General features: G+C 44.1%; 1 protein-coding gene across 1 annotated transcript in view; it reads right to left on the bottom strand.

Annotated features, from left to right (window-relative positions):
- LOC124613578 (facilitated trehalose transporter Tret1-like) overlaps positions 1–13201 on the bottom strand; it is a 32031-nt gene that overhangs the window by 6271 nt on the left and 12559 nt on the right. The window contains exon 3 of the mRNA XM_047142293.1: positions 6080–6406. Within this exon, the coding sequence (XP_046998249.1) occupies positions 6080–6406 (327 nt within the window). The remainder of the gene's footprint in view (positions 1–6079; positions 6407–13201) is intronic.

The following is a 13201-nucleotide window of genomic DNA, read 5'->3' as shown; positions in this document are numbered from 1 at the left end:
TGATAAACGGGTATTCACTGGACAAATATAATATACTAGAACTGAAGCGACTTCGTTCTGGATTACGTTGCTAGCTTGCACATTTACACCCCATTTACGCTAAAGTAAATCAGGTGACCCTTCAGCCAACGTAGGATTAGCTTTTTGTGTACACGGTACATTTTGCAGGCGTATTTAGTGTGGGGAATCTTAAGTCTTTGTTCAAAGTTTCGAATTGTTTGGAACACGTGGTAATCAAAATCCATTTCTAATTAGTCAGCCGCGGTACTGATACCGCGGCTGACTAATTAGAAATCTACATCTACATTTACATCTACATTTATACACCGCAAGCCACCCAACGGTGTGTGGCGGAGGGCACTTTACGTGCCACGTTCATTACCTCCCTTTTCTGTTCCAGTCGCGTATGGTTCGCGGGAAGAACGACTGTCTGAAAGCCTCCGTACGCGCTCGAATCTCTCTGATTTTACACTCGTGATCTCCTCGGGAGGTATAAGTAGGGGGAAGCAATATATTCGATACGTCATCCAGAAACGCACCCTCTCGAAACCTGGCGAGCAAGCTACACCGCGATGCAGAGCGCCTCTCTTGCACAGTCTGCCACTTGAGTTTGCTAAACATCTCCGTAACGCTATCACGGTTACCAAATAACCCTGTGACGAAACGCGCCGCTCTTCTTTGGGTCTTCTCTATCTCCTCCGTCAGACCGATCTGGTACGGATCCCACACTGATGAGCAATACTCAAGTATAGGTCGAACGAGTGTTTTGTAAGCCACCTCCTTTGTTGATGGAATACATTTTCTAAGGACTCTCCCAATGAATCTCAACCTGACACCCGCCTTACCAACAATTAATATTATATGATCATACCACTTCAAATCGTTCCGCACGCATACTCCCAGATATTTTACAGAAGTAACTGCTACCAGTGTTTGTTCCGCTATCATATAATCATACAATAAAGGATCCTTCTTTCTATGTATTCGCAATACATTACATTTGTCTATGTTAAGGGTCAGTTGCCACTCCCTGCACCAAGTGTCTATCCACTGCAGATCTTCCTGCATTTCGCTACAATTTTCTAATTCTGCAACTTCTCTGTATACTACAGCATCATCCGCGAAAAGCCGCATGGAACTTCCGACACTATTTACTAGGTCATTTATATATATTGTGAAAAGCAGTGGTCCCATAACACTCCCCTGTGGCACGCCAGAGGTTACTTTAACGTCTGTAGACGTCTCTCCATTGATAACAACATGCTGTGTTCTGTTTGCTAAAAACTCTTCAATCCAGCCACACAGCTGGTCTGATATTCCGTAGGCTCTTACTTTGTTTATCAGGCGACAGTGCGGAACTGTATCGAACGCCTTCCGGAAGTCAAGGAAAATAGCATCTACCTGGGAGCCTGTATCTAATATTTCCTGGGTCTCATGAACAAATAAAGCGAGTTGGGTCTCACACTATCGCTGTTTCCGGAATCCATGTTGATTCCTACATAGTAGATTCTGGGTTTCCAAAAACGACATCATACGCGAGCAAAAAACATGTTCTAAAATTCTACAACAGATCGACGTCAGAGATATAGGTCTATAGCTTTGCGCATCTGCTCGACGACCCTTCTTGAAGACTGGGACTACCTGTGCTCTTTTCCAATCATTTGGAACCTTCCGTTCCTCTAGAGACTTGCGGTACACAGCTGTTAGAAGGGGGGCAAGTTCTTTCGTGTACTCTGTGTAGAATCGAATTGGTATCCCGTCAGGTCCAGTGGACTTTCCTCTGTTGAGTGATTCCAGTTGCTTTGCTCACTAGTCTTTGTTTCATGCATCTTTCCGCGTTCCATACCTTCACAGTTGCTCACGCAAGAGCAGCATCATCGAACCGTGCCCATTTTACGGTATTCAAAGCTGGGGTGCAGCAGCCTGCCTTAAGCAGTGATTACAAATAGCAAGAATTTAAGCTATACAGTTGTCTGTGTCGACATATGACAGCGGAGACGGAATTATCGAGATGAATTCTGCTACCACACAATTTCAGGAGTCTTCAGGTTATTAGGCAGACTGCAGCACAAATGATAAAAACGTTTGCAATGCATAAATTGTATCTTCGAGGTACAATTTCGTTACGTATGCCGTTAGTAGATGCATGAGAGCTACTGTTACAATTCTAATTTCAATTTTGTCTTGGCTAACTCTGATTAACCCGTCTCTACGTTTTTAAAATTTTGTTTCGCTTTTGGATAGGCCTTGCCACTAAGAAACCTTAATCGTATTAGGGAGAAACGTTTACTTGCAAGAGGCATTCAGTAAGTAAAGTAAGACATTTTTTTACTCGACCAGTTTCGGTTGAACAATGCGGAATTTGTTGTGAAACAGCATGGAATATTCCTGCTTCAGCACCTATACTTTCATAAATTTCCGAATGGTCGCGCCGCTACACATAGGCTTCATATAGTTGTCTTAACGGAGGTGCGTTCCAAATACAGAGATGTCATTAAGCTTCCTTTGGCGTAAGACCAGCAGATCGCAGATATTCATAGGTGCTTGCGGAATGTCTACAGATACCTGGCAGTGAACAAAACCACGGTGAGTCGTTGGGCAAGGCATCTGTCACCATCGTAACAAAGTCGCGCAAACCTGTCCGATCTCTCGAGTGTCGCCATGCGCATGTAGCTGTGACTCGAGCAATGTTGGAACGTGCGGACACTCTCATTTGAGGTGATAGACGGATCACAATCAAACACCTCGCTGCTCAACTGGACGTCTCTGAAAAAGTCTGTAGTGCTGACATACTCGTCCACCACTTAGGGTAATCGACGGTGTGTGGCCGCTGGCCTGACAAAACACCTTACAGGGCAACGAAGGACCATCTTAGCAAAATTTCTTGCGCGTTACGAGGAAATTTTTTGTCCAGCTTCGTCACAGGCGATGGGTTCATCACTTCCAACCAAAAACAGAATACCAATCCATGGAGTGGCGCCACACCACCTCTCCTCCGAGGGAAAAGTTCAGAGCCGCACCCTCAGTCACCTAAAGTCATGGTGACTATCCTCTGGGATTTTGAAGGGGTTATTCTGTTCTATGTCCTCCCTCGGGGTGCATCGATCAATTCCGAAGTGTATTCTGCTGTCCTCAGGAAACTGAAGGAACGGTTTCAGTGTGTTCGTCGTCACAAAAATGCAAACGAACTTCTTCATGACAACCCAAAGCCTCACACAAGTCTATGCGTCTGAGAGGAGCTCGCAGATCTTCAAAGAACTGTTCTTCCACATCGACCCTACAGGTCGGATTTCGCACCTTCCGAGTTCCATCTGTTTGGCCCAATGAAGGATGCACTCTGCTGGAAGCATTATGTGGATGATGGAGACGTTATTGACGCCGCGAGACGTTGCCTCCCACGACGACCAGTAGAGTGGTACCAAGGGGGGATACAGACTCTGCCAGTAACGTGACGTAAAGTCGTCTCATTTAACGGAGATTGTGTGTGAGGCGTAGCGCCGTATACCGATCCTGCCTTGGAGGCGGTTAAGTGGGAGATGTGTCTCAGAGCTGGATAGTGACAGATGGTGACGCGCGACTGAACGCTCACGTAGTTTATGTATCAGCCGATAGAGGACAGTGTTGGATAGGGGACTGTGATTTAGTTTTGATTGTGCCCACTAGAGTGCACTGAAGTAATAGAATGTGTTTCATAAACTGTTCTAGTATTTTCATAAAGTGTTATTATGTCTTTTTGTGTAGGTAAAATGTTATAAATGTGTTTTAGCAGTATGAATGATGCGTGAGTGTGGTTTAAGGTTAATATGAAGATAATTGTTTAACTAGTTATGTAGTGGGATTTAGTGTGGGAACATTTCGAAGAAGTATGGGTGTGGACAAAGGGGATTTTTGTAGAATAGATTTGTAAAGGAAGTTTATGGTAAAGGGAATGTTAATTCAGGTATAAATAACAATAGTAAATAACTTTATGCATAAACAAAACTTCAGCATATTAGATAATTACGTCAGTAAAAAGTGCAGTCGTTAGGTTTACTATTTTGCGATTGGTTATTGATGAAAAGCGCGGACTGACGAGGGAGAATGTTGTTTTGCTGTTGGCTGTTGAGTAAACTGACCAATGGTAAAGCAATATCATTTGCGCACCTCTCTCTGCTGGTACAGAAGACTTAGAGTATTCTAGAGAGGAGTCGGAGACTAGCCATGAAACAGTGCGGATGTGTGTAATAGTAGTTCCGATGAAAATGATAAGTTGCCGGATCTAGCAGTGTTTCATACATAAAAAGTGTTGTAAGGTGATGGCATAATTACTCCGATGGGCATGTAGAAATTTTGGAATTTTTAAGTGAATTTTGTGACGAGAAAAATATATTCCGCGTGGCATATTGAGCAGGTCGGTGGCTAAAAACTGTGACTGCATTAGGTACCGACAGACTTAATATTTGGCGAGCATTCTCAACCAAAAACAATGCGTATTTTTGTAGCTATTACGTTTTCTGGAAATGCATCACCATAAACGTGCTAACATGAGTGAAAGGGATTGTGAGTGACTGTGTTAAGAGTAGCACGGGCTTGGCAGAGATGCTTGTTCACCTAAGTTTCAGAATATATTAATTAAGGACAACATTTCCAACCTGTCCCATGTCACCATCATTATTTAAAATCTATATAGATATTAGCCTTAGAGCATGGTCTCGTAAATGTAACAGTATGGGATTAGAAATAAGAGATGGAGTTTACCTGCATCATTTACTGTTTGCTGATGATCAAGTAGTCGTAGCACAAGATGGGGAGGATGCTAACTATATGTGCAATCAACTAGCAGTAGCATACAAAACTTGGGGTTTGAAGATTAATTACCAAAAAACAGAATACATGACTAATGATTCAGATGGACTATACATTGAAGGAAAGAAGATCAAAAAGATAAACACTTTTTGTTATTTGGGATCCATTTTAGAAATCGAGGGAAAATCAGAGTCAGAAATCAATAAAAGAATTAGTAGCGGACGGAGGGTCAGTGGGATGCTTAACCCAGTCTTATGGAGCAGGAATGTAATGAGCAGAACTAAAAAATTAATATACAAATCCATATTAGAGAGTGTAGTTCTGTATGGAACGGAGACCTGGACAATTAACATGAAGCACATTAAAAAATTACAAGCTCTAGAGATGGACTTCTGGAGAAGATCGGCAAGAATCTCCAGGAAAGAAAAGATAAGGAACACCGAAATAATAAGGAGAATGGAAATAAAAGAAAGAATATATGACGTAATGGATAGGAAGAAATTACAGTGGTACGGGCATGTACGACGAATGGGGAAAACCAGAATACCAAAACTGATACTGGAGTGGGAACCGGAGGGGAGAAGAAGAAGAGGACGACCAATGACCACATGGCTCCAAAATGTACAGCACACAATGGGGAGAATGGGCGCAGAGGAAGAGGACACACAAGATCGAAACACCTGGAGGAATATTTTGAAAATATAGTTTAAGAACGTTTATTGTTTGTATTGTAATTACCTAGAAATTATTATGTTGGAGAGAAGCCTCTGTACTGAGGAAAGCTCAAAATAATACATACATACAATTTCCAACCTTTCATTTCGTGTGAAAACTTTCTCCCGAAACGTAGATTAGTGACTTTAATTGCAGCCTGGTTCACGTCGAAGTACAGTAGGTTTCGCTCGGCTTCCCTGCTGATGATATGCTGAGACAATGTTCACAGGTAGATGCAGGTTCGTCGTAAAGGGACGGAAAGGACCGCGCCGCCTCATGTGGACAAAAACACTAAAGTTGTCAAAATAATAATATGCGGTATTGGAATCCTGTATCAATATATCAGAAAAAAATGTGTTGCATTACTTGTTGAATGCCCTTGGTACGAGTGGGTGAGACTCCGTATAAACTGGGGTAACATTTCAGGCCATAAAACCAGTGTCAGAAGTTCTTATGAACTCCCAGGTAAAAAATAAAGGAGGGTAGGCTATCAAATTTTTTGTGCTTTGGGGGGAAGAGGTACGGCGGCACTCCATTGTCAGATTTTTCGCTTCGAGATGGTAAAGCTACGCCTACTTACGTAGAAGCAGATGAGGGCGGTGAGCGGCAGCCAGCCCAGGGTGTCGGTGACGTCACTGGAGGCGTGCTCCCTGAGGTAGAAGTAGGAGCCCTCGGCGACCAGGGAGGCGGACGACACGAGGAAGGAGACGAGCAGCAGCGGCCGCCGGCCCAGCCGGTCCACCAGCAGAGACGCCGCCAGCGACGACACCGTCTGGATGCTGTTGACGATGATGGTGGACACGTCCGAGTCTATGGAGCTGCCGCTCCACAGGAAGATCTGCGTCGCGTTCACAGCCAGGGTGGCGCTGCCGCAGAAGATGTTCAGCCCAGACAGCACGAGAACCACCTGTTGTCAACAGGAAGCTTCTGAAGCGACAAGGGGGGAAACAAAGAGGTCAGATGGAATAAAGAGAGTACCATCCTTTCAACATTTAAAGATATGCACTGTAGTCAGAAGTATTTGGTATCATGCGAAAAAGTACACTAGACAACACATCGCTACCCGCAGCTGATAATAATCACTCTGCATAACTTAAGGACAAGACAGATAACATAATATAACTTAGAATGAGATTTTCACTCTGCAGCGGAGCGTGCGCTGATATGAAACTTCCTGGCAGATTAAAACTGTGTGCCCGACCGAGACTCGAACTCGGGAGCTTTGCCAGGAAGTTTCATATCAGCGCACACTCCGCTGCAGAGTGAAAATCTCATTCTGGAAACATCCCCCAGGCTGTGGCTAAGCCATGTCTCCGCAGTATCCTTTCTTTCAGGAGTCCTAGTTCTGCAAGGTTCGCAGGAGAGCTTCTGTAAAGTTTGGAAGGTAGGAGACGAGATACTGGCAGAAGTAAAGCTGTGAGGACCGGGCGTGAGTCGTGCTTCGGTAGCTCAGATGGTTGAGCACTTGCCCGCGAAAGGCAAAGATCCCGAGTTCGAGTCTCGGTCGGGCACATAGTTTTAATCTGCCAGGAAATTTCATGATACAACTTGTTTATAAGTCGGTGTAAATGAATTTATGTGCAGGAGCATGTTGCCAGAGGTCTCCCAGTCGTACACAGAAATCTGGATATCTCATGGCGTGAGGTCAACGTGACTAAAGCGCCAAATGGGGCTGGTCCTGTAACACGACAAGGGGAATGAAACGATAAAAGATAGTGTGTGTCAAAGGAGCTTTGGAGCAATGTTGTGGTGTTCTTCATTACAACACTGCCTGGAGACAACATCTGGACGAGCTCACGCGGGGAAGGATCACCTGGATATTGGAAGAAGCACGACGTATGACACATGTAGCCCAGGAGTTTGGTATTGGTCATAGCACTGTTCAACGTGCGTGTGGAGCAATCCAAACTGCAACTACTGCAGCCGAAAGAAGACGAGATGGTCGACCACGATCAACTACAGCACCACATGACCGCTATACTGTGCAACATCCAAGAAGCGATCAACGTCAAACAGCGGATGCCGTTGCAGCCACAGGAAACACTACTGCAAGCACTCGAATCTCACGCTCCACAAAGGCATGGCGACTGCGTGGTGTGGTCTCTTTGCAAGACAATCAGTTTATTGCGTTGCGCTGACACTCGCACATGGCCCAGTGTAGGGAGTGGACCAGCGAGGAGTAGTTTAGCGTGCTTTGCTCGCTGAGTAGTGATTATCGACGTAGCCTCATACTGCGATAGATGGAAACCCGTGATGTAAGCAAGGAAAATTGTCGAACACGGTCGTTTCGGTGATCCATATGTTACGGTGCGGGGAGGCATAATTTTGCATGCATGTTCTGACCTCTATATCTTCGAATACCAGTCAACATTACTGTGACACTGTACTCCCTTCACCATTGAGTCTTTTCAGGGGTGCTTTCTGCTCTGGCTTCACTTTTATGAGTGACGACGTGCGACCGCATCGAACTGCGCATCCGGAGGAGCTCTTAGCACGAGTGGGAAAATTATTCTCATAGTTTGTTTAGAAAACTGCAGCGATTCAACTCCAAATGTTGTTTCATTTAATTAAGAATTATACTTTCAGTTGGTAGGAGTTTCGAATAAAATGACACACTGGGGACGTTCTTCATTTCCAACAGTAGAACATGTAAAACTGAAATTCAAGTAACTGCCGTCATATTTTCTAATTTTCTTCTGTTCATATCTTTAGAACTGCAAGATAGATGTGGTGTCACCGCCAGACACCACACGTGCTAGGTGGTAGCCTTTAAATCAGCCGCGGTCCGGTAGTATACGTCGGACCCGCGTGTCGCCACTGTCAGTGATTGCAGACCGAGCGCCGCCACACGGCAGGTCTAGAGAGACGTCCTAGCACTCGCCCCAGTTGTACAGCCGACTTTGCTAGCGATGGTTCACTGACAAATTACGCTCTCATTTGCCGAGACGATAATTAGCATAGCCTTCAGCTGCGTCATTTGCTACGACCTAGCAAGGCGCCATTATCATTTGCTATTTATCTTGTGATGCATGTACCGTCAGATCGATGTTCACCAATTATGGATTAAAGCTAAGTATTCCAGCAGCTACGTACTTTTTTTGCTAGTATAATTACTTTACCTGTTCCAGACCTCACGCCAGCCTGCGTGAGCTTAAACGCGTGCCTTTCGGCTTCCTCCTAGTGGCTTGGCTGTCTTGCCAAGTCACAACAATAGATTTGAAATATCATGTCGTGTACTTGCATTTAAATATTTGTCCAATATGACAGAGAAACACATATCACAGGAGACTGACAACAATTATAAATATCTGTATTCGACAAACCTAACATTCAAACTGACTGTTATTGAGAAGAAACAAATGAGTCAAGTAGTACGATTCGACTGCCGTGTACCAAGTTGCCATAGTAAAAACACTTAATTGTCGGCCCTCTAGATATCACTAACAGCGTACACGTTGTTCTCTTGATCAGAAAGCAAATCCTTATTTTCACTGTGCCACCACGACGCCCCTACAGTAAGGCCACGTCCCTTCTGAGAGTCGCAACACAGAATGTAAAAATATATATATATACCGGGTTATCAAAAAGTCAGCATAAATTTGAAAACTGAATAAATCACGGAATAATGTAGATAGAGAGGTACAAATTGACACACATGCTTGGAATGACATGGCGTTTTATTAGAACCAAAAAAATACAAAAGTTCACAAAATGTCCGACAGATGGCGCTTCATCTGATCAGAATAGCAATAATTAGCATAACAAAGTAAGACAAAGCAAAGATGATGTTCTTTGCAGGAAATGCTCAATACGTCCACCATCATTCCTCAACAACAGCTGTAGTCGAGGAATAACGTTGTGAACAGCACTGTAAAGTATGTCCAGAGTGATGGTGAGGCATTGGCGTCGGATGTTGTCTTTCAGCATCCCTAGAGATGTCGGTCGATCACGATACACTTGCGACTTCAGGCAACCCCAAAGCCAACAATCACACGGACTGAGGTCTGTGGACCTGGGAGGCCAAGCATGACGGAAGTGGCGGCTGAGCACACGATCATCACCAAACGACGCGCGCAAGAGATCTTTCACGCGTCTAGCAATTTTTTTTTTTTTTTTGGTTCTAATAAAACCCCATGTCATTCCAAGCATGTGTGTCAATTTTTACCTGTCTATCTACATTATTCCGTGGTTTATTAAGGTTTTAAATTTATACTGACTTTTTGATCACCCGGTATATATATATATTATAAAAAGCAATAGTCCTAAACACTCCATAGGGGTACTCCATAAATTACATTCGTCGATTTAGTCCCGTTAAAAATAACACACTGAGGTTTGTTTCTTAGAAATCACTCAATACAGTCACAAATCTGGTGCGATACGCTTTAAAATCGCACTTTTCTCACGGCATAATAATGTGGAACTGCATCAGAAAATACGATATCGACCCAGCCACCTTGCCTACGGCACTCTGTATTTCGACGATGAACAGACTGAGCTGTGTTTCTTACTTTCTCTGTTTACCGAATAGAGCACATTGTCATGTTACTGAGACGTCGTAATGCGTGAACGCAGAACACGCTCCATAATTCTACAGCGGCCTGAGATAAGAAAATAGGCCTATAATTATGGTCATCTGTCCGGCGGTCCTTCTTGAAAACAGTAATGACCTGTGCTTTCTTCCAAATAGCTTAGTATTCTTGTTGTTCCAGCTACCTACGATAAACTATGACTAGAAGGTGAGGAAATTCTTTCGCATAATCTCTCACAGGTAGCTCAGTCGGTCTTCCCGGTTTCTACCGTGTGATCACTTGCCTCAATGTCAGTGTTTAAACACATGAACAGATGGAATCGGGAAGCTAGAAACAGGTTTAGCAAAGTAAACGTTCCATCAATTCGTAACTTCCAGTCTCTTACCTATCCTGTTGCCGCCGGCCGCTGGTGGCCAAGCGGTTCTAGGCGCTACAGTCTGGAACCGCGCGACCGCTACGGTCGCAGGTTCGAATCCTGCCTTGGGCATGGATGTGTGTGATGTCCTTAGGTTAGTTAGGTTTAAGTAGTTCTGGAACCGCGCGACCGCTACGGTCGCAGGTTCGAATCCTGCCTTGGGCATGGATGTGTGTGATGTCCTTAGGTTAGTTAGGTTTAAGTAGTTCTAAGTTCTAGGGGACTGATGACCTGAGATGTTAAGTCCCATAGTGCTCAGAGCCATTTGAACCATTTGAACCTGTTGCCAAACTCCTACCAAATATTGACTTTGAGAGAAGTACATTCAGTTCTGACCAAGTGAAATCCGCAGCCTTCTGACTTGACGTACTTCCTTATAGACTGTTGAACAGAATGCTCTACTCTTCTTCAGGATAGACGTATTCAGCAGCTTATGCATATCTTCATTGTGAATTATTTATTTGGCATAAAGAGTTTACGTAGCGATCGCACTAAATCACATATTTTACGCTGTGGCTTGAAGCAACAACGGATCGGCGAATTTAACTATCAGCTCATTCCAGGATAGTGGTTGCTTTCTCAAAGTAACTGAAGGAATGTTGTGTTAAGATGGCACAGTCCGCGCACGATATCACTATTTTATTAGGTCCCTAAAATAAAATGATCACATGGAAAAAAGTCAGTAAACTGTTTATTATTTCAGAAGTAATCGACCTAACTGTTAATCTGTTACTGTGAGGCAAGACGGTCAGTGCCTTCATGGAAAAATGTTTGCGATAGCCTACGGAACGATGTTTGTACCCAGGTCTGCATCTCTTTATCCGAAGCAAACCGACGGCAACGAGTCCGTTCCTTCAAGGCTCTGAAAGTACGGAAACCGCGTGGACAGAGATCTTGACTGTACAGAAGAAGTGTTAAGTGCTCCCCAGCGAAACTTCTGCAGCGTGCTTGGAACAATCCTGGCAACACGTGAGCGGTTATTATCCTGCAATGGAATGATGCTGTTTCGAGTACTTCCCATGAAGACACCGACCCTTTTGTCTCACTGTGGAATAAATGTATTAAAATTTTTGGCTCTTACTTTCAAAATAATAAATAGTTTATTTACTTTTTACATCTTCGCCTTTTCATTTGTAGCCCCTTGTATAGTATTCGCGGTAGACGTACACAAATGGAAGAAAGGATACACCACCGAGTTTTTATATCTTATCGTTCCTTCGTTGGGGAGAAGAGAGGTATATGTTGGGCAAGATAAATCGGAAGGACAGGTCACTCTGACTGGGGAGACAGGACCACGAGTTCACGCCCACAATCGTCGGATATTTCTGATAGGGACTGAGGCTTCACCTCCTCAGAGCCAGTCTTCTATATATATATATACTAAGATGGTATCTGTTCTTTCGGACGTGTCCGAAAGAACATATACCATCGGCGACCATGCAGCTCGTTAGAATGAAATTGCAATGAAATGAACACCATTAGCTGCTTACGTTGAGAATGTGGGTTTCGCGGGAGGCGTGCCAGAGATAAATCCCTGCAGTCGCGCTGTCCTCTGTGTTCTCGGTGGCTCAGATGGATAGAGCGTCTGCCATGTAAGCAGGAGATCCCGGGTTTGTGTCTCGGTCGGGGCACACATTTTCATCTGTGCCCGTTGACGTATGTCAACGCCTGTAAGCAGCTAAGGGTGTTCATTTCATTGTAATAATGTCTTCTCTCTCATTCAGCAGCGTGAATTGCTGCCCTTCGTTTTTACCACCTCCAACGTATCCTTGTCTTCTCCACAACGAAGAAAATGGAAGTTATGAACATTAAGTAGGCCGCCCGGTGTGGCTGAGCCGTTCTAGGCGCTTCAGTCTGGAACCTCGCGACCACTACTGTCGCAGGTTCGAATCCTGCTTCTGGAATGGATGTGTGTGATGTCCTTAGGTTAGTTAGGTTGAAGTAGTTCTAAGTTCTATGGGATTGATGACCTCAGATGCTAAGTCCCATAGTGCTCAGAGCCAACATTAAGTAGAATATCCCTTTCAACATTTATGGGTATCTACCGGGAGTATTATAAATTTCGCCTGACGATGATATTACAATCATGGGAGACAAACGAAACGTTTCAGCAAATGTAATTTTTAACAAGTGACCTGTTCATTCTAGCGACCTAATAAAGCAGTGATATAAGACGTGCTCAGAGTTTACATAATGGTCGCAGGCCTCTAGCACGTCTTTGTGTCCCAACTCAAGCTAACAAGGAATCCCTTGAGCGCGAGATCGAAAGTGCTAGCAATTATTAGCTGCTACTGAGTCATCAAGTTCATCAGGATGGCGACAGAAAATGAGCGTCCGGGAGGTGCAGATATCATCCCTCTTTGGGATGTATGTATTACACTTCACAAAATGGCATCGCCGACATTCAAGAAATGTTCAAAACAAACCATTAACTTGCACCATCAACTCCGAATGAAAAATGGGGTCCACAGTGATCGCAAAGGTTCGCAACATCAAGATCGAAGGCGAACTTCTTGGGAGTTACAAACCGTATAGAGCGTTCAGTTAGATATCTACTCTTAAATAATGCTTATAGAATCAAATTGGTTTAACGGCGTAATGAGAACTAATGGAATGTGACGGCATGCAACCAAATATGAAACAGCCTGTCGCGGAGCTTATAGAGAAACTGGCTGTTCTTTAAGATGTAGTTACACGTAGTGAGACAATATAGTTTTTGGCACGGAAAAACGAATATCCAGAGGCTGCATTTGTC

Source organism: Schistocerca americana, chromosome 4, assembly GCF_021461395.2.
Source record: "Schistocerca americana isolate TAMUIC-IGC-003095 chromosome 4, iqSchAmer2.1, whole genome shotgun sequence".
Taxonomy (NCBI): Eukaryota; Metazoa; Arthropoda; class Insecta; order Orthoptera; family Acrididae; genus Schistocerca; species Schistocerca americana.
The sequence above is the reverse complement of the archived record's forward strand: the minus strand, read 5'-3'. Positions and strand labels throughout refer to the sequence as shown.